This window comes from Melospiza georgiana, chromosome 9, assembly GCF_028018845.1.
Source record: "Melospiza georgiana isolate bMelGeo1 chromosome 9, bMelGeo1.pri, whole genome shotgun sequence".
Taxonomy (NCBI): domain Eukaryota; kingdom Metazoa; phylum Chordata; class Aves; order Passeriformes; family Passerellidae; genus Melospiza; species Melospiza georgiana.
Window position 1 is genome coordinate 15,010,695 of NC_080438.1, and position 25,058 is coordinate 15,035,752.

At 40.1% G+C, this 25,058-nt stretch overlaps 2 protein-coding genes across 3 annotated transcripts in view; one reads left to right on the plus strand and one right to left on the minus strand.

Annotated features, from left to right (window-relative positions):
- Positions 1-447, plus strand: part of ABCA4 (ATP binding cassette subfamily A member 4) — a 60,022-nt gene extending 59,575 nt beyond the window's left edge. Inside the window, exon 49 of the mRNA XM_058029999.1 lies at positions 325-447. Coding sequence (XP_057885982.1) covers positions 325-447 — 123 coding nt within the window. The remainder of the gene's footprint in view (positions 1-324) is intronic.
- A 2,344-nt stretch (positions 448-2,791) lies between these two features.
- LOC131086936 (very-long-chain enoyl-CoA reductase-like) lies at positions 2,792-24,545 on the minus strand. Of its 2 annotated transcripts, XM_058030224.1 has the most exons (14): positions 24,519-24,545; positions 18,933-19,049; positions 15,177-15,227; positions 14,617-14,668; positions 14,247-14,291; positions 12,856-12,959; positions 10,667-10,782; positions 10,451-10,556; positions 6,231-6,303; positions 6,096-6,139; positions 4,662-4,719; positions 4,060-4,148; positions 3,019-3,064; positions 2,792-2,919 (listed from the first exon to the last, which is right to left on the minus strand). In XM_058030224.1, the coding sequence occupies exons 1-14, from the start codon at positions 24,543-24,545 to the stop codon at positions 2,792-2,794; spliced, it is 1,056 nt and encodes a 351-aa protein (XP_057886207.1). The 2 variants fall into 2 exon arrangements, with proteins under 2 accessions (XP_057886207.1, XP_057886208.1); XM_058030225.1 differs by lacking the exon at positions 18,933-19,049.
- Between the last annotated feature and the right edge of the window lie 513 nt (positions 24,546-25,058).

Here is a 25,058-nt window from a genome sequence, read left to right on the forward strand (position 1 = left end):
TTCAGCTTCCTACTAAAATACTCTGTCTCCTCTTTCCTATCACAACCAAATTCGTGCTGTGCTAACCGTGCAAACCTGGCTGAAGCCATTTCCTCCTTAAGAAAAAGTAGGATTTTACTTGCAAGCAAGTGCATCCAAAGGAAGGAAGTTGCAAGGAAGTTTATGAAAATAAAGGAGGAACTCATGATCTCAGCTGATAATGCAGTGTCTCAGTTCAGTTGATGTCTGTGGATTGCCCTTTCTGTCTTGTTTCCTGCAGAGCAGTCATTCCACTAACTCCTCCCAGTTGAAGACATGGTGACATTTTCTGCTTTCCTCACACAGGTTTTTGTGAACTTTGCTAAACAGCAGATGGAGGATGAGGAAATTCCTTTGCATCCACGTGCAGCTGGAGCCAGCCGAGAAGCCAGGGTGTCCCCAGCTCTGCATCAGCAGGCAGTTGCATAGACTGCTCCTGCAGCCTCCAGGCTTAGTGTGTGCACAGTGCAGGCAGGCATGTGCCATACCAGAGCAGAGCAAGGGGAAAACGAAGGTTTGCACACTCAGTATTACACTGGTTTTTTTGCACCTTTCTGAGCACTGTGCTCTCAACAACAGCCCTAGCAACAGCCAACTTCTACTGCTCTACCAGTAACACTACATGCTGAGAGTGTCAAAGGAAAGGCAGGTCCTTGCTATAGAATAAAATCTTCCTCTAACGTAAAGTCCATCATAAGATACAAGAAGAGGAGTCTCATTCCTCCTTGTTGACATATAAATAACATCAAAGATGGATTCTCTAGCTGGTACTTTCAGGCTGGCGGGTTTTTCTTCTTTAACCCTTACGCTAACTGCTGCGAGTCAGCAGACAGATCCCAAGGCTGAGAGCACTGCCCAGCTTAGAAGCAGATTCCTGCTGTGCTGAGTGCACGGGACTGTCAAGGTCAGACAGTGCTGGCTGATGGGGCTAGTCCTGGGAGATTGCTTCACTGTCTCACCAGGCTGCCAGTGAAAACAGACGGTTGTCTCAGCAAGAATGGAAAGAATTAATTCAGAGCTCAGACCCAGACAAGAAACTTGCTCTTAAAAAAATATTAATTAAAATGATCTCATACTTATCTTCAAGTTGCCTCAAAGAGAGGCCAAATGTCAAAATGAAGATTAAAAAGAAAGAGAGTATGACCAAATCTGCCAAAAGTTTTGTTTTCTTGCAGAGACATGGAAAGGTCTCTTTGTTACTAAACAGGATCAATTTTTTCTTCTTTCCTGCAACTGGACATTAAGTGGGCGCAAGGTGTGAATAGGGTATGTGCTTTCTACCTCCTCAGAAGGAAAACTTCAACCTGCTTGTACTCCACACTGCACTCAGTGGGAAATCATTTGACATTTAGTTCTTTTTTTCTGGTTAACAGTTTAACTAGTGGAAAAACAACACTGAAAACAAATTCATAATGATGTATTGCTTCAGTTATCTATCATATCTAACAATTTCTAAGAAATCTTCTCTGTGTTATACAGAATTAAAATCTGGGTCGTGTTTTTTTGCTTTGAAAGGTATTTTTCTTCAATTGATGTAGATTTTTTTTATAAGGACACTCTTGCTTTTTACTATACAAAATATTATGAAACTTCAGCAACCAGCTGTAGCCTTCTCTTTTTGCCATCATTATTTCCACTGGTTTTAAAATAGATTTTATTGCATATTTCACCCTTACAAATAGTTGCAAAAATCTTTCTATACATCTATTATAGATAAATAAATTAATTATGAAACAAAACAGTATCTATGCATTCTCTTCATATTCTCAAATAGCTTCTTTAAAATGTCATTCAGATAGATTTCAATAGCCTTTTTAAACTAGATTTACACAAACCCCAACTAAGTCCCACAGAACATCCTGTGACAAAGTAAACACAGGAAGTCCAAAATGAAGCTGATTTTTCTCCCTGGCTCCAAAAATAGGAGGAGCGTTCCAAGGACTAGCAGTCACTTCATGTATTTACAAAGTGTATTAAAAACTACTGAGAGAAGCCTGATGTAAAATGCTAGGTAAAAGGTCAATTAAGGAGATGTTATATCAAAACAGGCCAGATATCAAAGATATGGCATAGGTTAGATTGCTTCTGAATCTTATTTACTAGTATGCAACTACTAATGAAGAAGACCAAAAACAAACGAAAAACCCCAGCATAGGATATTACATTCACAAATACTATGAACATTTCTTATTTAAGATTCTTTTGGCAAATTAGGTGTTAGACCCAAATCAGGTTTTTGAGATATGGCCTATTTCTTTATTCCAAGAACCCTTAATATTCTTTGGTAATGTTATCTGTTACAAAGCACCTGCCTCCAGGCAGCACACACTCTTCAAGTCAAAGAAGGCAGATCATGCCACTGTCCTGAGGCCAGCTGGCCCTGCTGGCTGAACTGAGCTCTGTAGTTAACTGGTGTGTCCTCCTTCCAGAGTGCTTCTGTCTTGCAGAATCCCACTGCTAAATTTGAGCTGCTCTTCAGCAGAGACTTCTCAGGATCTCTGATCCATCAATCTAAACAGACTTGTACAGGTTACAGTGAGCTTCAGGGAATTTTTCTTTGCAACTGTGCAATGAAGCCTTATCTTTTAAGGTGCTTCTGAGTTGAGAATTCTTGAAGGTAAGGAAGTGTAGCTTTCAAGTGCATACAATTTCCCTTAGCAGTGGAGATTCAACATGCACCAAAATCCTTTTAATTAATTCATTTATTTGGCAGGATATTTATGAGGTTTTCTTCTTGAAGTTCTGTGCAATATTCAAATTGAGCCTTCTTTTCTTACAACAAAAAGGGAATAATTGGCATTCTATGACTTGGATAATCCTTGAATTCTCTTAAGTAGGTGCAGTGTTTATCCTTTGCCCAGACTGTCATCTGAATGAAGCAAAGCAAGGTGAACAGTCCCACTGGAAGGAAGGGAAAAAAATATTTATTTCATTATCAGATTAAAAACATGCTCTTGCTGCTGACATCACTTCAGGTTGAAGTACCAAAACATTACTCACCTGGAACACACTGAGTCATGATAGTGAAACTGATCCAGGTCCCCACCTGTTTTGGCCAAGGAAATTGAAAATATTTCTGGTGACAGCATTTGCATTTATGTCTCTATTGATCAAAATAACCTTGTCCTAGTATAAGTAAATAAAAAAATCAAGGTCAGCCAGATCAATTTCTATTGTTAATGACCTTTAGTTAAAAAGGTGAACAGTGCCTTATTATCACAAAAAAAACCTTCACATATGCTTCCACAGCTATTACAATGACAAACTTTAAAGCATTAAAATAGTGTCCTTCCTGTTTCTCTGCCTAATTTGTATTCATCAGACCTGCATCACTCTTAGCAATGGCAACTTTCTATAGTCCAAGGCCCAATGCTTTTCTCAATAACATCTGTTGATCTCCACTGAACTTCAAACCTGACACTGTCCTTCTGTGCAAGAATGAATGTTACACTGTGTTGCACTGTCTTTATCTGCTTCTGAACTCAGTCAGGAGTTAGCTCCTTATTAAGGAATATGAAATGATAAACTGATTCAAGTTTCTAAAGTAGTCACCACCAACACAAGTGATTGCATAACTTAAAATGGGGAAGACGACTTTGGCTCATTTTCTCTATCACAGTATCTTATATTTGTCTGACCACCATCTTCCTGCCTGCAGTGATATTTCTAGGCTCTTACATTATAAATCCACCAGACATCTCCATCTCTCATTGCAACACGTGTTCAGTGACAATCTCCCTGTTCCTGGCTGCAGAATTTGTCCTGCTTTACAGTGCATGTCTTGTCTAGCAGCCCCCTAGAAGCACTGGCCCAGGGTCAGGGCTGTCTGTGTAAGGTTAATCACATCAGTACTGACCCAAGGGAGGGGAGGAAGAGCAGACAAATTCTTGTCCACAACCTGATTTCATGGGGTTTAGGGAAGGAGGGGAAATGTACTGAGCTGAACGGTTTCAGGGGTTTCTTCCATGTAAAACATTCTAAAAGAAACAAAAATGTTTTCAGCGAAACTAAAATCTGAACATCTTGTTTGAAAATACATACCTCGTATGTATAGTTTGGGCAAGATACAAAGAAAAACAGCCATGTGAAAGGATTCTTTGTTGGATATGGGATCTTACAGGTTTTGGATCCTATAGATTAGAAAACAAATCACAAAATATTCATATTCCTAAATATATTGTTTTCTGTAAAGACAACCCAGCTCTGCCTACTTCTGTGTCTCATGACTGTCAGAGGGACAAACAGGATGTGGGAAGTGAGGATGTCCTCTGGACTCACAAGAGGAGTGGGGAGTGGAATACCTGTGAGGGAACTTTCCCTTGCTCACCAAAGCATGGTTTGTAGCAGCATTGTTTCCTTTTGCACTGGCAGTATAACCAATGTAACTGCTCCCAACACAACCCAGCCCAAACAGTAAAGATTGTAGTAAGTTAAGAAATGCTGTTCAACAGTCTGATGTCAGAGTCCTTGCACTGTCTGATTTCCCTTAGAATCCAATCTTTACAGTGCTGAGCAACCTGTGCTCCCACAGCAGTCAGCTGACAGCATCAACACCCCCCAGCATCAGGTCTTTCCTGAAGTAGAGCAACTGAAGGAAGTACTGAATGGCTGCACAAAACTGAAAATGATGACGCAGTTTTTACCATTTCTCCGGAGGTCACTGAGTGCAACGTGAATGGAAAAATTTCCAGCTTCACACAGCTGCAAGAAAAGTATGACAGAGTTAAAAATGTTCTTCCCTTCTATTTGTTTTTCTTCCTTTTATTCCTGTTATTTCCTGGGGTTCTTTAAAATATTTAAGAAAAGGAAAATAATCTATTATTAACACAATAAATATCCTTAACTAAGACTACTGACAGAAGTATGAAACATCTCAATTCAAATATGAGTCCACATTATATTCTGTTATATCTTTATGATATTTTTAAGAAACTGTGGACTCCATGTCCAAAGTATCAAGTTTATTACTTACATAATCCCCTTGAAATCTAAATAAAGCACAGGGGATAGAAGTGAACTTGGGGGATACTTGCTTTATTTTTTTTATTATTCTTATGCCTTTAAAAACATCAAAAAACTTATTTGCATAGTCTTGGTTTCTCAAAAATTATTCAAATTCCAAGAAGGATACAGTTTGGTCTCTAAGTAAGTTTTCTTCTCTAGAGTATAATTGATATGAGTCATGAAATATAACTGACCCAGCTTCCTTCACTGGATTTAAAGCATGCTGCTCCAATCAATTATGAAGAGAGTGTATTGAAATGACCCATTTATATGATTATGGACACTTTCCAGTGTCTGCAATGCATAACTATTAGCAAATGACTAGTGGTCAGAGCTCCTGAGTTTATTCCCAGCTCTGTGCTTTCTGTTATGGAGTTTCTCAATAAAATGTGAATAGATTATGACCTCACAGAATTTTCATCTTGGGAAGCTGCTTTGGGATCCTGCAGTCACTGATGATTAATTTGTCAAAGCAAGTGAGTAGCTGATGTTCTGAACAAGTTACACATACATAGGAAAAGTCTTTGTATGGAGGTACATCTTATTGGCTACACTGACTTTGCTTCTGCATGTATGAAGTGTTCCTAGGAATTGTGAGAATGAACAGTGACTGAAGAATTTTGAATCATAAAGAAAGCTATAAACAGGTTTTGAAGCTGAGCAAATTGAAATTTTATCAGTGGAAATTATCAGCAACATACTCTCTTAGTTCTCTGGCCAGTTCTCTGAGATTTATGATCTGTTGTGATTTTTAACGCTCAATAAACAGTTCACAAAACAAACTCACTGGCTTTTAAACACAAGGTCACAAACTTTTAAAGATTATGAGAGATCATCCCAACAGATCAATATCCTATTCTTGGAATGGACATTGAATCAAAATATTCCTTTGTACAAAATCATATTAAAAACCAACAGATTTGTCTGTTTTGCATGCAAGTGGTTAGCTTTAGCAGTATGTCCCAAATGTCCTAGTCCTAAGTATCTGTTTATCCTATTCAGTCCTCCACTTATATGACAAAAGAATCAAGGCAAGATATTTTAGCATTTTATAGAAAAAGCAAGAAACCTACCAGAAACATGATCACAGCAAAATTTATCTGTTTTTTCCCATAAGCTATTAAAAAAAGAGTTTGCATGTCATTAGTACTAGTACAGGAAGTACATACATAAATACTTAAAACATTGAGGGCTGTTTTGCTACTTACAAGGAGGAGTGTAAAGAGGATGATTGATGTAATATGCAAGCCAAGCTGCAAATCCCCAGTAATATAAGCAGTTCTGAAAAATAAGCAATTTTTCTTTGTTTTAGTACAGTCTTTTAGCCCACTCTTTGCTGCAAGGACTATTGATAATAATGGATCAGGACAATCCTTCAACTTGCTAATAATACAACAAGAAATGGCAGTACTAAGTGTGGTAGGTGGGAGCAGGTAACAGGAAATAAGAAAGGAAATGGTACTAATAGAGTTTAGATTTCCTCTAAAATATCTTGGAGCTCTTAAATTTATAAACAGTTTTAGAAAGTATGATCATATGACTGAAAACAAAATTATCTTGTCTGGCAAGCCATTGGGCAAAGTTGAAGAGCATACAGACTGCATGTTAAAGAGAAACTTGTTTTGCTGACCCCTGAGACTGTAAGACCAGATTTGGGCACTGTCCTCTCTGCTGTACTTACTATTTTGCACTGCCCAATCTCCTGTACTCTTTTCCTTCACCCCATCAGTTTCTTTCTTTCCTATGCTTTAACTTTTCCTGCCTGATGCTTTCCTCTACACTTTCACTGTGATTTCTCTAGTTAGTCCCTTTTGCTGCTGTCCTTGTGTTTCTGCTGTGCAGTTTCCACTCTCTAAACTGATAATGAGCTGTCACTAATGGCTGTACTGCCATATTCCTCACCAATCTCAGTACTTGTTCATAGGCTTCATCCATGAAAAAATTACTTACAATGACAACCTTTACCTCTTATTTGGCCTCCTTGGCCCTGCCTCCTGTGGGCTTTTTTCTGACAGTCATTGCTGCTTTGGTGTCTTGGTGACATGCTATTTTCTCCCTCCTTATATATTTGTAGGTGGGAGGGAGGCCTTTTCTTGGGCCCTTCCTCTTCTTTGCTCTGTGCTCTGACCTCTAGGTGCCATTCTCTTGCAGACAGACTTCAACCCTCAACAATTCAAACATTTGCCTCTCATCAGTTCAGTCTTCTTTTACCCAACCTAGTGCCTCAGTTTTTGATGTATTTGGGTATGTTTGTTTATCACCTGGACTTCAGCAAGATCACAACTGAGCTCTTTATCTTTCTTTTCTTTGCCTTATCTTTCCTTGCATCCTATATTCAATTTTAAGCAAAACTCTGACCCTCTTAGTCTTCCTGGTCTTCTTTCTTTTTCTTGGCCTTCCAAATAGGTTCCTATACCTTAGACATTCCTAGGTGTTTCTGCTTTCTCCTTCACCACTTCCTTTCCTGCTCATGCAGGCAAAAATCCCACCCAAGGCTCTCCTGCCTGGTTTAACTTTTTTTGTTTTGCTTTGAATTTTGCAGTCTTTTCCCCCTGTATATACCAGAACTGCATTTCTAGCAATAATACCCTGGAAAAGTGATTACCTCAGCGTCTCCAACCTGCACTAGCTGACTGCAGTGTCTGATGGTGCATTTTTCTGAAAATGCTGGTGCCCCCTCATCTGCTGCAAGCAGCTGTATCAAACATTCAGTTGCATTTCCATTTTTTTCTCAGGGTTAATTGAACCACTGCAGTGTCCAGAGACCTCAGACAAAATGGATACCCTTTTGGGTGTGATGTAATACAAGCACTTAGTATGTCCTTGTAATGAGATTGTGTAAGAGATAACTGATGTAAAAGAGCAAATTATTAACAAGCAATTACAAATCAGGTGGGATGAATGAGCAGAAAAAATAGCTTCCCTGTGATGATTTCCTTTGCCCCCAGGAAATGCAGCAGAACCAAGAGAATGATTCCAGTGAGGAACAGTATAGGTAGTGTCTTATCCATAAACTACTGTTTCCTCCCTAAAATTAGCTTCTTCAACAGACACAAATTACTGACTGCTGTACAAACTTAGATGGAAACAGTTTCTTGTAATCTTGGAATGGCATCTTCAAGAAAACCTTCTCCTAGCTTCAAGGCTTGGCACAGGATGGAACATATGGCAATGGATTTCAGTGAAGTAGAATTAAAAAAAATGAATTATCATGGCTCAGTCCCCAACAATACATGTTCTAATTGAACTGAACAAGTGCTAATCACCCAAAGAACATGAATTGCTGCAAGACTATTCCTTGGTTATAAGAAAAGAAACTTCAAGATGAGTGGGGTCTACCACTGCTAAGGACCTTTACAGTAATACTGGTAAATGTCCAGCTGCCATTGAATCCATATTTCTCATACAAACGCCTCCAGTGAGGTTCAAATAGGAACATGCAGACTTCATAAACCCACTTGGAGAAAAGAAAGAGTTTCTGTGAATCCTGAATAATAAAGCTTTACAACAGTCTCTTATAATGCTGCAGGTCAAGTTCAGATATTGCAGGGATCCCAGAAATAAATTATTCCTAAGTTTCCAAACTTACAGTTAGGACTTTCATCTTCTCCACTGCAACTGACAATCCATAGTTCTTAATATCCTGCCTATGTTTACTCATGACCAGCATGTACCCTTCTGTTTGTCTTCTTATATTGTCTAAATAAATACTATATAAATACTTTAAATAATATTTATCTAGATCTAATGTTCTCTTTCCTCCAGATGTTTTTCTACAAAGTGATGATATCCCTTCCTTTTACTCACAAAAATGTTCATGGGTAAAGAAAGACCATATAAGACCATATTAGCCTTATGATTATAAGGCTAATCTTGGAGGAATTCTTCTGGTACTTCCCTATTATTAAAGGCCTGACTGATCCTTTTTTGGCATAATTATCTTTCTTTCAATTAGTTCTTTATCACCACACAATTTTTGTATTAATGCCTATTTTATTCACCCTAAGGAGTTTTTTACTAGTTCCAGATAAATCAGGTATTCTACCTTTCCAATGCCTAGAAAAATCATGTCTTAGAAAAAATTATACTATGTTAGTATGTTCTGCTTTTGGTGAGGCTGCTGCACTGTAGGGAGTAATTTATTCCTAGTTCCATTTGGGAAAAAGGGATGAAAATCCCATCTCTCATCAATTCCCATCTCAGATTTCTGCTTATTGAGGTTGAAGTATCTCCTGTACCCCATAGCATTCCACTGTACTTAGAAAAGAAGCTATCTATATCTGCTGTGTATGTGATCAAACCCTGAAAGTAAGAAGCCTTGTCTACCACTTCTATGTGATGGAAAAATGGGAAAAAAAGATGTGATGTTTTTCACACTGGCAGAATTTTGGAGTAACACCACCAAGGCCAAGGAAATTATAAAAGCAAATGAAACCCAAGCACTGCTAAACAGCTACTGTTGTGTCAAGAACAAGAGATCTGCAAGATCTGTTGTGTCAAGAATGAGATCTGTGAACCTTTTAACAACTCTTGCTGCAGGAAGCCCAATAAATTTCGAGGGAGGATTCTTTTGGAGGGTCACTGCCCCACTGCAGACCCTCCTTTCCTGAAAGCTATCACCCGAAGGACCAGGGCCACTGGACAGCTGTAAGGAGTTGGCCACAAGGTAGAGCTTCAGCTGCTACAAGGATCACTGCCATAGTGCAAATTGCAAGGAACTGCCTAAATCCCAAATGCCTTTCCAGCTGATAATCTCTTGTCTTCCTTAGAGTAAGTTGTACTTTTGATTACTGGTGTGTTCTCTTTTACAAACATTTATAAAATAATTATGCATAACCATGCAGTCACTGTACTACTTCTCAGACACCCAGGGAACAGACTCTGCACCCCAAGAGCTGCCCTGTGCCACAGCAGCACTGGTGACATCAGGGAATGCTCCTGTGGAGAAGAAAATGCAGAACAACTGAGCTGCTTTGCTCTGGATCCAAGGTAAATTAACAGTTCCTTAACAACAAAGAGAATTTAAGGGCAAAGCAGATATAAAATGACTGTTACAAAAATAGATTTTTTTTTAAAAGAAAGCAGCTCTCTCACCATTGTGCCTGCCTGTACTACCTTTAAAGTTAACTTGTTACTAAAACATTCACACCCAAGGATCTCGCTGAGTGAAAAGGAAGGGTATACTGAAGGTTTAAAATTCTAAAAAGTAATGAGACTTCTATAATATTAGTAACAGTATGACAGCATATGGGTTATACGATAGTGACATTAGGAAATCTTCTGAAAGAAGTTGGGGCAGCTTTATGGGTGAGATATGCTGTGCATTGCTACAAAAGCTACACAAAATGTCTCTGGTGCAGAGGCAGAGCATAGGCTGGCTAGGCTGGATTTATAAGGGCAGCTGTGGATAGACTCTGGCACAATTTACCTTCACAATATTCCTCAGTGGCATAGTCCCCCGGGAGAATCGATGAACAAATACTGTTTCAATCAACCTTTTGATGTAGTGGAAAGAATGGCAGACACATGCCAAGCTAGAAACAGCAAGACAAAAGCATTTAAGAGTGCTTAAAAAAGCCATGTGTGGCAAGACATTTGGAATAAGACTACAAGAAATACTGCTCAAGCCTGCAAACAGACTTACTTAACTACTGGGTGTGGACTTGATGTAAACCTCTCATCCAGTCCATAGACAAAATTCATGCGGAAATAAAACACAAAATAGATGAACAATGGACCTGTATATTCTATCAAAAATACCTGCAAAAAGAGAGAAAATAATTAGACAGCTGAATTAGATGATGGTTTTGCTTTGGTCTCTTTGTGACAACTAATGCAGTGGGATAAACACCTCCACACGTCCAGGATGGCATTAAGAGAGGCAGGGAGGTAGTAGAAGGTTTGGCTATGAAACTGGTAGCCATGCACTTAAATATTTTGCAATTATTTGCCTCAGTTGCATTCAAACAGCCATTGCCAGTGCAGCAGACACAGTATGGGTATGAAAAGATAACAATGGCAGCCCAGAGATCATGACAAATATGCATGCATGTTACATTTATGCAGCTCTCACCCTTCTCTTGCACTCAAAAGCTGTTGCTTTATTTTGATTTAAAATGAAATTTGGTGAAGAATTTGTCTTGAGAAATAGGAGTTCTGCTTCTACTGAATGAATTTTGTTTAAACTCGAAACACAGCTTGTAAGTATTCACAGTGACCCCATCTGTGTGAACAGTTAGCACAACAGTTGTCCTGGGAAACAATGATTTCATTCTATGTTCAAACAAGCTTTAATTGGAATACTAGAAGGAAAATAAAAAGAAAGGGGAAAAAAGGAGTGGAAACACCAGAGAAGCTATTTCTCTAACTTGAATTCATTCAGATAGGTGTGTATTTCTTAGGAATATCACTTTAAATTGAAGTTAACTTTGGACCAAATATTAACAGCTGAATTTTCCACCCATCTATAAGTGAGGAAAGTAGGTCCATACCTCACATACAGAGAAAGAAGAGAAATTGATTGTACTTCTGTCACAAGCAAACAAACAAAAACCCAACAACTAAAGAAAGCAAACAAAAAAGAAAACCAAACAATCCCAGTTCTCTAATGTGTTTAGAGTTGTTTTGATACTCAGAAAAGTTGAGTTACTGACTTCTGTTATGATCAGCATTTTCTCTGGTGAAGATCAGGTTTGCTTGTAGATGAGAGGCTCATCTTTTTGATTTGATAATACTAAACTATTTGTTAGTTTATATTTGAATGAAGTAGCTTGAAGGGCAGGGAGAGCAAAAGATTACAAAATGGTAGAAGCCTGGGGTGACTCTGCCCTGTGATATTTTGGTGGATATTAATGCATGTGTGTCTTGAAGTCTACACTGCCATTAGAAGCCTTTGTCTGTCTTCCTGGGTTTGGAATTGAGTAATAGCTGCTTGATTTATCAGCATTGCATCCAAAGTAAAGATGTGAAGACTCAGTCTTGCAAAACATATTTGACTTTTTAAATTTTACCTCCTATTAACATTGTCTTTGCTATTTGTAATCAACACAGGGTTTTATTAATATCTCATAGCTAATAAATGGTAAATATGTCTTTAAATTATGAGGTACTTTTCCCTTGACATCATGCTGTTTATTGGAACTAGTGTAATACTGTGCAGCAAGGATCTTCTAGAGATTTAGAAGGGTCATTGGTCACCTCACTGCATAAACAGCAGTGCTGTGTTGCCTGCCAAGTGAGTTATGATAAAATTTGCATTTGAGCTAAGACAGTAAATATGCAAGGTCTTTGTGGATTGCTGCCAATATTGCAGAAATTATCAGCTGTCATTGGCCTGTTACTGGCATCCTGGGACACAGTCACATGCAGACAGCAACTAATCTTAATTTTATGCATTTTCTTGCTGAAGTCACTTCAGGTACTGACATGTGAAGCTGCTCCCATGCCTCTTTGTAGGACAAACTCAATGGAGTATAATCCTAATTTTGTCAGGAGTTACACAGGTCCGGTGGAGCAGATTGCCAAAGGCATTTGCATACCTAGTTCACAATGATTTTGCAGTAGACATCCATTTGACAATCTGCATTTTAGTTCTGCAGAGCCAACCTACCCTGCAGCAGGTTTTCCACTGCTGCTCTCCCAGAGAACTGAATAGGCATTCAATCTGTCACTGCTTTCCCTGATTAAATGAACTGAAGCAATGAGGATTCATTGCCTGCATCCACTATCAGAACAGACATCATGCAGAAATATTGGAGAGAAACAAAAAGTGATGTAAGGATTAACTGTGGAAAACTAGCCATTGAAATGGCTCAGACTTGAAGCAGAGCTCACCGTAGTCCATCCTATCTGTGGCCCTAAATCTTTAAAGTATAAGGTAGCAGTTGTGCCAACAGGGAGGTGCTGCAGGATTTCTTCATCCCTCAGAGCCTTTCCTTCTGAGAAGGAAAGAAGTAATTACATCTTAGTGACATTCAAGTCCACTTTGGAAGCATACTAGCTTTATATGGTGCTTTATCTATGAGACACCTTGATGTGATGTGGGTTTATTGGAGTCTCATTAAACAGACCAAGAATATTTACACTTAATTTTTATTTATCCCTGTAATCACATATAAGCCTGGGTCCTCTATTCACACCAAAACAGTTAAAAGAATTCCCAATCCTATGTGCCTGTCTAGTCTAGTAGACTTTCTTCATCACTGCCAACAGCAAGATTTGTTGATGGGGCGATGCCATTTATGACAGTTCCCTGACCTCCTAGTCAGCTGCACCTCTCTCTCTCTTCTGCTTTCCTCATTGCTCATCATCAGCCAAACAGAAGATAGGATAAGCTGTGTTTGGAAAACTCTACTATAGAAATTTTCACTGCCTTTCTTTTCCCAAACAACCAGCTATGAGGTGATTCCACTGCACTTGAGCTTTTAATGCCTAGATTTGGAGGAACCTCCAAAGGCCAGCATTTTCTCATGTCAAGTCTCACTATGTAAATTCATAGAAGAATCTGACAAGGGAGACCTTGAAAGAAGGAAACAAGATACATCTGTTTTCCATGAACAGATTTTACACAATGAGCAAATCTTCACCAGCATACTTTTAAGGGATTGTTTAAACTTATCCTTAATGAAAGCAAAGGAAGAAAGTGTTATATTTTAGCTAAGATGAATTAACACAGTTTGGCAATTAGACTTTTGTGGACTCAGGCCATGTAAGAGGCTTCTAGTAGCAATACCTACAAGTGTATTAATGAAGTCAGCCAGCTGTCATCAGCTTTGTCAGCAATTGCTATGTCCGCAGCAATGTGTTCTGCATTAACTTCCCTCAAAAGAACTGTAATTCCGGCCTGAGAACAGAGGATTATGTGAATTGATAGCTCAAACTCACAGCCCTTTTTGGTGCTTCAGCTGAGCATCATCATGGAGATCATCTGACTGCAGCTAAGGGCAGTGAATATCTAGATCCTGTGCTGCCTCTCTGGAGAGCAACAGTGCTCAGTAGTTAGAAAGTGCATTGGAACAATGTGCAAACTCCTGATGTAATTACCAAGCGCCAGGGTGTAACTATGTTTCCTTCCAAAGAATAATATTCGCTCTGGATTCTCTTCAGCTTTCACAGTGTTAATTATCATAGCTGGAAACAGATTCTTAAGAGCCAACACCCTTAAGTACACCTTTCCTGCCAGGGCCCTGCTCAGTTTAGTTACTGCAGACCTCACAAGTACTTACTTGGATCAAGTTTTATTGACTGCCTTGCTGGGTACCACCGAGGATCTGTAAGACCATACAGAGTTGTGTGATACACAATGTTCAGTTTAGATCACCCACTACTATAATGAACGCAATACAAGATGAGCTTTGTTTAAAGGTTTTTTAAATATTTATTCAACACTAATATAGGTGATAATTATACAGCAGAAAAAAAATACAAAGCTGTATCAGGATAGGATAAAATAATTTTACTGAAATCTCACTGTGATCACATTCATGTGCAGGTTATCAGCATTATGTGTGCGTACATTATGTTTCAATTATTTAATTTTTTTCCCTTTCATGTACTGGATAGTCTGATGTGAGCTGCTGCAGAAGTTATACTCACATAATTTATGGAACATCAATCTGATCTCTCTAATTGTAGCATTTGGTTCCACCTAGGCAACAAAAATATTGTAAATATAAGATGCATATTTTGAATGACAACTACTAGGTGCAAGAGTATTAGGCCAAATAGAAATGTGACTTAGACAATGTAGCTATTTTGTACAGGTGCCTAGCCTTGGCATGAAGGATTCAAAGAACTGACAGGAAAAAGGCAGGACAATTTTTGACACCTGTTTCAGAGGCAGCTTCTCTAGCAGTGATCAAGAGTTACTATTACAGCAGTGAAAATTTGATGGTTTCTGAGTACCAAACAACAGGCACCTTCTTAGTAAAGCAACTTAGTAAAGGACAACTGAAGTTGTCCTTTTTGCCCAAAAGCTCCTTCTAGAAAAGGGTTGAAATACACTGTAGTCAGTATGAAGCTTGCATAATCATTGCAAGTGGCCAAGGAAAGGCTACCAGAAGATTAAATACTCTTCATAAACACCATATTTACTTCAGAAAAGTTAATAATTTCTTAAAAAGTCACCTAGTCTTTTAAGCAGATTTTTGTTTTACCTTATCTAGGAAGCATAGCTGTTTCTTTGTCTCCCAATCAAGGATTTCCACCTGAGAGGACACAAAATGATAATTAATCATTATTGGCTAAATAATGTGTAAACTCAGCTGGTTCCCAAATTCACAATTTCCTGTGACTCTCAGAGTGGGACACCGTTTTTCTCTGATCTATGAATTGAGTTCAAAACCTTCTTGATGTTCTAAAGAGACAGTTTCAATCACCAGTTTCCAAAAGCACTCAACTTGGAAAAAAAAAAGCCAAATGAATTGTCTTCTTGGATATATTCGGTAGCAGAAGTAGCTAGGTGTTTGATCAAAAAAGATGATCTTGGGTATTTTCTTATGCTAGAATAAGTGGAAGAAGTAAGGGGTAGAGAAGTTTCACAGGAATCACTAAGGAACAGTACTTTTATGATTCATAAAATTAGAAAGAGCTTGAGAAAAAAATTAAATGTATATAGATGCATATAAGCAAATATTCTGAGTACATAAAGCTTGAAAATTATTGTGCATTATTTCAAAAATATTTTAATTGTCAGGAGAGTGGAAAATATTGGTGGACATAATGAACAAATGCAGCTAAATACCTGGGCTTCACTTAAACATTTGTTAGAGGAATAGTCAGTGTCACTCTTGCCTCTTCAATCATTTGTTTTATAATTACATAATAGCATTTCATATTCCAAGTAGAGGTTTAGCTACAGCTCTGAAAAGAGCAGTTTATTTCCATGATCGAATGGCAGTTTGGCAAAATGTTATGATTTGATCAACAGCCAAGCAGAAAAGTCCCCAGAAATTTCAAAGCCCAGTTGCAGCAACTCCCTAAACCTCATTGCAGTTGTTGGGGTTTTTATATAAACATCTAGAATTAATTATGTTTGGTATTAACTGGCCAAGAGAATGGATTAATATTAGACTTTAAATATGATTCCTCACTAAAAATAGGAGTCACAGTCCAGTATCTTTCTCAGAGGGTTGCTTTGAAGAGATCACTTGGTTGGAGTATCTTATTTCCTTGTTTCACTTGTCCCAAAGGGTTCTCTTCTGCCACAGCAATGGAACAAGAGCTCCAGTCCCACCTATCAAATCTGATCTCCACAAGGAACAGTAATGCCATGGTGGTTTCTGCCTGTGCACTGTAAGCTCTGACTGGGACACTGAGAGAGATAAGTGCTGTTCCTCCTTTGTGATACCTAACAAGTATCTGATGGATTGTTGGGATATGTTTTCCCTTGATTTTTTTATATTTAAAATAACACATATTTACAGTTTTAATATCTGTTTGTGTGAAATCTCCATGGGAAAGCAAATGAAATGGATTCCTTTCCCAGAAGACTATTCTTGAAATACATTATTCTGACATTTGCAGTCCACAGAACAAGTACAGGGCAGAGAGGGGGCTGTACACCACTTTTTTTTCCCTTCTGATGCCAAGTTGCTACAAGGACTATTGAAACCTCTGGTGTATCTCAAAGCTCTTTTGTCCATGAATACCCTGCAGAATGCAGCAGTCCCTACACTTTTAGTAGTGTCCTTCTCATTCCATACCCAACCCAAATATATATATATATATATTTTATCAGAATCCCCCAGGCGCAGTTTTAATTTATGGCCTCCGGTGGTCGTATTTGAGAGATATTCTCCAGGTCAATTACAGTGGTTTAAATATCTTTCTATCACTTATGGTATTTTAGCCTGGTTATTATTGCCAGGCACAAGACCAGACTGAAAGTTACAGCATTTTTCTTTAGCTCTGTGGTTTTCATGGGAGTGGCTGTACAGAAATCTCTGTAGAATCAGTGTGTAAAACTAACAAATAAAGCTTGATTCCACTGTTATTTGGTTCTGTTCCAGCACAATTCTTTCAAATGCCAAACTGTCATACCTGCCTATACTGGTCCATGCAAATAGCTAAAGGAAGCCTATAGAGATGATGGATCCAGACTCTTCTTGGAAGCGCACAGAGATAATGGTGAGAGGGAATGTGTCTGGATAAAATAGGAGAAAAGCCAGACACAAGAAATTTTTTCACCATGAGCTAGGCAAAATATGAGAAGTTGCTTAGAGAGGATGTGGAATCTCCATTCTTGGGGACAGTTAAAGCTGGACTGGACAAGACCCAATGCCATTTGATCTGGCTGGATCTGCTTTGAGCAGGAGTTTTCATGATTTCCACAAGGTGCCTGCAACCTAAACTGCTCAATGTTTCTTTTTTTCTTTTTTTTTTTTTTTCCCACTTCAAACATTTAATTTACTTTCAATTACTTTCAAGATCTAAGCAAATATCAAACATTCTTTTCCTTTGCAGAAAGATGGATGCCAGAACACAGCTTTAGATTCCACTTCAGTCCACAGCAAATTGTGCAGCAACAGAGTGAAAGCAAGGTGACTGTTTCCTCTATCACACCTCTCAGATTTATCAGAACATCCCCCAGTGTAGGTGTTCCCTGCAGAAGGAACAGAAAAGCCTGATCCAAAGCGAGAAACGTAGTTTCTGAACATCCTGGCCAATCCCATGAAGCACCCTAGCACTGAACACAATGTTTCCAGCCTTGAGGCACAGCACCAAGGCAGTTAATGCATTGGTTGGCAACAGTTTTCAGACACCCGGCAATCTGTTCTTGGAACACTTACTGATGGGTAGCATCTCTTTTAAACATAAATTGTTTGGCTCAGAGAATTTCAATTTCATTGTGTTTTCAAAGCATTTAGCACAACAGGACATCAACTGTTGGCCTGCATTAGTGCAGTAAGACTTACAGTCCATTTATTTGGTGAATTTTTAAAGATATTTTAAACTACAGCTTCTCTGAGACTACTTAGAGTAGAACTTAATCAATAGGCAGATTTGTGTAAGACCTTAAAAACTCTTTTGTAAGTGACTACAAATATATATCTTTGATTAGAAGACAAATTTCTTCAATTGCATAAGGATTAAAGATCAATAGTGTCATTAGTAAAAGAAAAAATCCTGATTATTAATGTTTAGAACAGGTAGAGAGTAAAGAATAATCAATACACAATATAAGCAGAGAAAAGTATATTCAGCTGTTAAATTTTTATTCAGAAAATAAAAAGGTAAAATAAAAGTATTCATCAGAGTAAAACAGCTGAGCAAAGTGTTTAAAAAGAGTTTTTAAGATGTAGTGTCTCTGTAATAGGATTACAAAAATATAGTTCACTTGAATTCCTGCAGTTTAAAGCCATAGCTAAAGTGCTAAAGGATCAACAGATCTTCAAAACTAATGTGACAACTATTACGGCAATACTGACACATTTATCCTGTCTGTGCATCTTGGAAGTTTAATTTGAAACCATTTGTAATCAGCAGATTGAGTAAACTTGAGTGAGACTTTATAAGCACTGACATAAGCATATATTGTATTGATTTATTTTGAAATTACTCAGTTAAAAAAAGTTTATTTCACAGTATAGGACCCAACCAGTCTGAGAAAGAGCAATGAGCAGGATGAATTCTCCCTAAACTGTCAGAATGCTTACATAAATCAGTTTATTTGAATTTTAAAAACCAATCTAGTGGTTGCCACAGTCCTAACTGTGGCAAACTGAATATTTCTAAACATTTTTCCTATAGAATTATTAATTTTCTCTATCTCCTTTGACTTTTCTGGTAGATTGTGCTGTTCCTGAAGGGAGTAAGCATGCCTTAGTGTGATGTCACATTAGGGTATATCAAGAAGTTTTCTTCAAATCAAGAGTTAAGCCAAAGGGAGATTGCTGTAAGTGTACTTACACTGAAAATTCTGTTTGTGCTGCTGCTTTACAACTGACTCTCAGTCTGAAGCTTCTCTTGCACCGAAAGGTACAAACTGCAGCAGAGGATGGGTCTAAGGATCCATCTAGAATTGCTTTCTGAAACAGCCAGCAGCAGGTGACTCAGAAGAAGCAATAAAACAGGGCAAGAATGTAGTGACTGAGGGAAAGGGAAGACAAAGGGATTTTGATTCTCCTGCACCAGAAGTGCTGCCTATGTATTTAATAATTTTTCATGGATTTCTTTCTTCAACTAGTTTATGCATTTGCCTTTTAAACCTGTGTAAACAGTCGTGAGGCAGGGAGTCTCACAGCTTAGCCACATGCTATGGGATAAATTCCCAAACCAGAACCAAGCAAATGTTCACAAAGCAAAATTTCATCATCTTACCTGTGGAGTGCTGAGCCTTATTCTCTAAGCAGTCCAACTAAACAAATCCTTACCTCTGAAGCAATGGCTCATATTTCACAAGATTAGAATCTTATTGCATTATTTCACTGTGTATAAAGACATACAGTGATGCTTATACTCAAAGGGTTTTCTAAAATGAATTTTCACTTTTGTAGAATTTAGATGTCTAACAGGTTCACAAGAGATACTCTAGGTATTTACTCCTCAGCTTCCTACGTTCTGCTCTTCTGCAAGCCAGTGTTTGATCTGTGCTGACACTCATACTGCATTTTTATTTCTTCCACCTGTTTCTGATTTGCTAGTTAGACATGCTCTCATCTAAATCCCCAAGGATATTGATCCAGTAAGCATCTTTATCCCAAGGTCAGCACAATGCACAGCATTTAGATTCTTTCTGAATGAAACTAAACTGTCAGCAAAGGAGATGATCTAGTTCTTCATGCTTTACATGTAATAGTTAGACACACTGCCAGGAAGTGGGAAAATTGCTTTGGAATGTCTTTTGCCATTCCCCATTTCTCCCACAGGCAGACCACAGGCAGGAGAGGAATTCAGTGAAAAGGGCTGTCTCCTACCAAAGAGAAAGCCTGAATTTCTGTCTCTCTGGGCTCCTTTTATCACTGCTCCCTTCCATTGTAATTCTGTTCAGTATTTCTCTACAGCAGATGCCTTCTGGGATACCACACAGTAAAGAGATAAGAGTTGAAGTAAACTTGGATACTCTGACCAAATTGTCCTATCTAACCTTGGAGCTGGGTGCCTACCCAAACACATTGCAAAACCCAAGTTGCTTTGTGGACCTGGGCCTAGGGATGCTAACAGCTAGATCTACAAATGCTCATCCTTCAGAAAGACATGGATTCATAATAGGCAGAGATAAAATGAGTCAGCATAAGAACAGTCAGGAAGGAAAAGGAAGGTCTATTCACTTGGGGTGGGAGGCTGATTTATTTTTCAAGAAAGGAAAAGTCATTAAGGCCTTTACAGTGAATTCTGGCTCTTGAAAATCTATGAGAACTTTTCAGCTTTTACTACTATGAGATCTTGCAGGATACACAAGATGAAAAGGAATCTCCACCAGTTAATACTGACTCAGTGCATATTTACTTAGGCTGGCTAACACAGAGCTGCATGTTGCCAATTTCCCAGGCATACTGAAAAGTCACATCATTCACTGAGTATCACTGTCACTATGAAGCACATTGGAGTGCCTCCATCTGAGAACCTGAGCCAGCTTTGACTCAACGCTAAGTAGACATCCAGGTTTTCCAACACCACTGCACAGCCTTTTCCTTGTGCAAGAGAATATTCACTGCCTTGGTGCTTTAGTTTATGGTTGTTTTCTACAATGGCAATATGTAGGTAGAAGAGTTACACAAATTCTTTGTGAAATCACAATCATATCTTTGTATAAGCCCTGTGTTTGCATTATCAAACTTCAGTATTTCTAGTTTCATTACTACTCATTGTGCATTATTTGCTGTAGGGATGTCAAAATGTACATACAGTGTACACTTTTGACATGGAATTGAAGAAATTGAAGAGGGTTTTTTTCTTTGTTTTTTACCTAGCAGCATCAAGGATGGGTCTGCTGCCTTTTGATAGCGCAGGAAGATTGGAAACCCTGGGAATTTTAGAGAGCTTATACAGACAGGTGAACTTACAAAACTGGTGGTTTGGTTTTTTTCTAAATACACTTCAAAGAAGCCCATTTTTTTCCTAATATAAGACTTATAATTTCAAATGTAGCCTTCAAATTCTGAGTAGCTCCAGGTACTTCCTACCAACGAATGATTTACTATCATCTTCTCCTATACAAAATTAAGTTTCTCTTCCAAGCTTCACAGAGGAAAAAAGACAAATTGCTGTCTTCTAAGTAAAGCAGTACAACTGAATGTTGAAGTGTTGGTAAGTGTGGGGAAAAGTGGTGTTAAAAGAGTAAGGGATAATGTTTGCCCTGTCATCTCATCGCTTTCTATGATAATAATCTTTAGTGTTACTTGTGAAAACAGAGCAGATGTCTTCAAACAGCAGGGAAATTTTCAATTGTCCCTTTAAATGACTGTTCAAATATCTGATCTGTGGCCTTGTCTTTCTGGCAATTCTTGGAAGATACAGCATCTTGAAATGTTCTGCAGTTCTGCTTTTAGCACTTGCTCTCAGTGCTCTTACTTGCTGAAGCTTTAGACAGCATAGCTCTGAGAGGGAGCAGCCTTTGTAACAGGAGCTGTGACATCCCAGCCATGCCAGCCAGACAGCAGTCGCCACCCCCTTACATTCAGAGGGTTTTCATCACAGACAGAAGAGGGAGGGAACTTTAAATGCCAGCAAGGGGGGCCAGTATATTATTGCTTTTAGACTGTACTGCACATGTCAGCTCAATCTATCATCAGGGAGTGAAGATTCCAAAACATTTTTGGGTATTGCTGCTCACAAAAGGCACTTACCATCCAAACTAATTAAGGAAGCAAAAGTACAACTGTGGCTCTTGTGATACTAATTCTCTACAGTATGAATATATTTGTTCAAGGATCTTTCCTCTTGGAAGTCAGAACACCATACTATTTTCTTTACATGAAATGCTTTTGAAGACCTAAACCTGTCAAGTAAAACAAAATAGTACAATTCATTAGTCTAACTTCAGAGCTCCACTGGAGACATTTATATCTGAGCACATCACATAGGCATCCCTCGTAGGGAAAGGAGGAAAAGAGGCACTGTTAGGATAAACAGTATCATAAGCTCTGAAACAAATCTCAAATAGGTCAGAAGAGTTGTTCTCTATGCAACTTAGAGAATTTAAGACTCCTAAAGAATATTAATCTAGATACAAGTCTCTGTCATACATCTCTCAGTCTGGAGTTGAATCTCCTCAAATTATCAGGCGCAGTATTTTCAAGTATATGCATATTTATTTATAGTTGTCCTTGAGAAGCTTCTTCTGAACTATTAGTGATTAAAAAATGAGGTGAAAGTAGAAACAAACCAACATCTGAAGTAAAGATGACAGTTTGGTGATTGTGAAGTGATTTGTGATTCTTATCAGGAAGCACCATAGAAGAACAGTAAAGAGTAAATGGTTTATAAATGCTTAGGGGAAAGTAAAAATTTATACAGTTCCTCAAAGAGGGAACCCTAAAGTTTATAACAACAGTGGAAATTCTGCCTGGTCTCCCTAGGAACTACTGAGAGAAGTGGGATACTCACCTTCTCTCTTTACATAGCTCAGCTTTGAATGTGTGGTGGGGAAATACAATTCAGGATTCAAAGTCAATGAATTTGTAACAGAAAACAAATCAGGGAGAACAGTGCAGAAAGCAATAGGGAACTGCATTGCTGGTGCTACTTAGGCAGTCTTTGTCCACATCCTGCCCCTGAGACAGCTCACACACGGGATGAGCTGGGCAAATCTCTTTCCACCCATTATCTGCTATAAAAAGAAAAGGACTAAGACATACAAGGCTGACATGTAAATTCATGAATCATGCTGAGTTTGCTTTAGTATTGCTTAAACGAGATCTTGATTTAGGATTCCAAAGACCTGGATCTCCTGCTATTGTCCTGCCTAGCAAGACTGAGCAGGTCATTCAACTTTTGTGTGTTTCCCCATCTGCAAAATCAGGTAACAATAACAATATCCGTGCTTTTGAGGTCTTCTAGTAACTAGTGCTCTTCAGGAGTTCAAATAAGTCTAGGCAGAAGAGCAAACCTGAGGTCACTAAGGGCAATCAGAAGGGTATTACACATGTGCTTGCTCCTGCATTTGGATCTCACAACAGTTTGAGTTCTACCTCACTGTTAGAAATCCATGAGGCAGTAAAAGCTTGGTTGTTTTTCCTAAAACAATCCTGGGAAGTCAACACTGCTGAGGAAAAAGCAGGTGCCTAGCTCACACCCAAAATAGCTATAGGCAGTTTATTTTGCTGAATTGTGATGTCTGGATCATTTTTATATCTTTGAAAAGTAAAACCTGAACTTTTAGGTCATGGTGAGTTACTAAAGGGGTAGATGCTTTTCAGATTACTTTGGATTCTATTAGTGTTATAACAACAACTGATTTGTAATTTGCACGGGAGGAGGAACATTCCTCCCTGTGCATTTTTTTTTTTAGGTAAGTCGTGATTGAGAAACCCAAGTATAAGCCTGCAGAAACACATTCAGGATTGCTGTAATTTAGCTTGTACATACCTGTTTTTGTAATACAAGCCGCTCTTTAGATTTTTTGTATTAGCCAGCCTAACTAATTCTAGCAAAGAGTCGGTGTGGCTGTTTATGTAAGTGGATGAGATGTTACCCTTGAAGCTCCCCAGGTGCACCTTACTCTGCGCTTTCTGCGAGCACAAGGAGCTAGCTGACTGTACTAAACTCCGCCCGGCTGTTTTTCATTCCCCACTCAAGATCGAGCGCTCCGTGCTAGCAGAGGGCTCTTGCCCGTATCCGCCGGGCACGGGCGCCGTCCTCTCGGCCAGAGCACCAACTGGCCCGCCGGTTCCCTGCCGCCGAGCCGAGCCGGCCCGAAGCGCTGCCGCTCGCGGCCACGCCTGCACCGGGCCGGAAGGCTGCGCGGGACGGCTGCCGGCGAGGGGCACAGCGGCTGGCCACGGGGTTTTCCGAGAAGTTGGGGACAGAAGGTGCCGAGAACATTCCTCGCTCTCGCTCTCTCCGTAGGGCTGGGACGCGCTGCCAGAGCCAGCGCAGGCTGCCCGCGGGGCTGCCCTAGGCAGGACCCGCGAGAAGCCCAGAGCCATTGATCCGGCGCCTCCGCGCACCGCCGGGAAGCCCGGGGATTCCCCCCGCCCCGCTCTCCGGGAACACCGGGGACGCGGGGATCGGGAACGACGAGGGCAACGTGCCCGGGGAAGGAGAGGACGGGGCGGGCGGCAGCCGCTTTTGCTGCCTCGCCCCAGTGAAACCCCCGGGGAGCAGCGTGCCCCTCCGGGCCCCTCTGCCCGGCTCCGGCGGCGGTCACTTCCCTCGGCAGAGTCGGGAGCGGCTGGCTCCGGCTCCCCGGCGCTTCAATGCAGATGGCGGGGGAAGAGAAAGGAGCCCGCCGGGATCCCGGGCAGCCCCGTCCACCGGCGGCAGGATGCTGCGAGACCTGGCCCGAGCTCGCCTCGCCTCGGCCGCCCCCCGCCCCCGGCGCCGCCCGCACCCACCTCGAAGAAGCCGGCTCTGCCGCCCATTCTGCGGGCACCCGCCGCGCCGCCCCCGCCGCCCGCGGCACCTTCCGCGGGGCCCCGCGCTGCGGCCAATCAGGCGGCGCCCGGACCCCCCGCCCCGCCCGGGCCGGGGCCGCTGCCCGGCCGTGCCGGTGGGCGGCTGCTGGCAGCGCTGCCTGCCGAGCCCGCGGCGCTGCCCCGGGCAGCCGCAGCAGTGCGGGACCGCCAAGTTCTGCAGCTGCCGGGGTTCAAAAACTGCGGGAGAAGAACAATATGCACCGGCCGCCGGGAGTGACATCTCATTCAGAAGGGTGATTTATTTGTCTTTGAGAATTACTGCGGGAAATATTTTTATTTTTAAAGAGCTGAAGTATCTTAATGAGATAACTTGAAAAATGCAACTGATCATGAGCTAGAAGACATTCTCCTTTCTTTTTTTTTTTGATAGTTTACCTGATGTTTCAGGAGTGATTGGACTGAAACAGAACTGTGCTGAGATCCCTTCTCCTCCTGCGATGTGTTCCTGCTGCTGCTGAG

What these genes read in the sequence shown, in the direction of transcription:
- LOC131086936 (XM_058030224.1), bottom strand. Translation starts at nt 24,545, where the DNA reads ATGGGCGGCAGAGCCGGCTTCTTCGAG. An exon ending in AGCTATGCTTCCTAGATAAG is followed by an intron (nt 14,669 to 15,176) that starts GTAAAACAAAAA and finishes TTTGTTGCCTAG; the next exon opens with GTGGAACCAAATGCTACAAT. An exon ending in AGTCCACACCCAGTAGTTAA is followed by an intron (nt 10,557 to 10,666) that starts GTAAGTCTGTTT and finishes TGCTGTTTCTAG; the next exon opens with CTTGGCATGTGTCTGCCATT.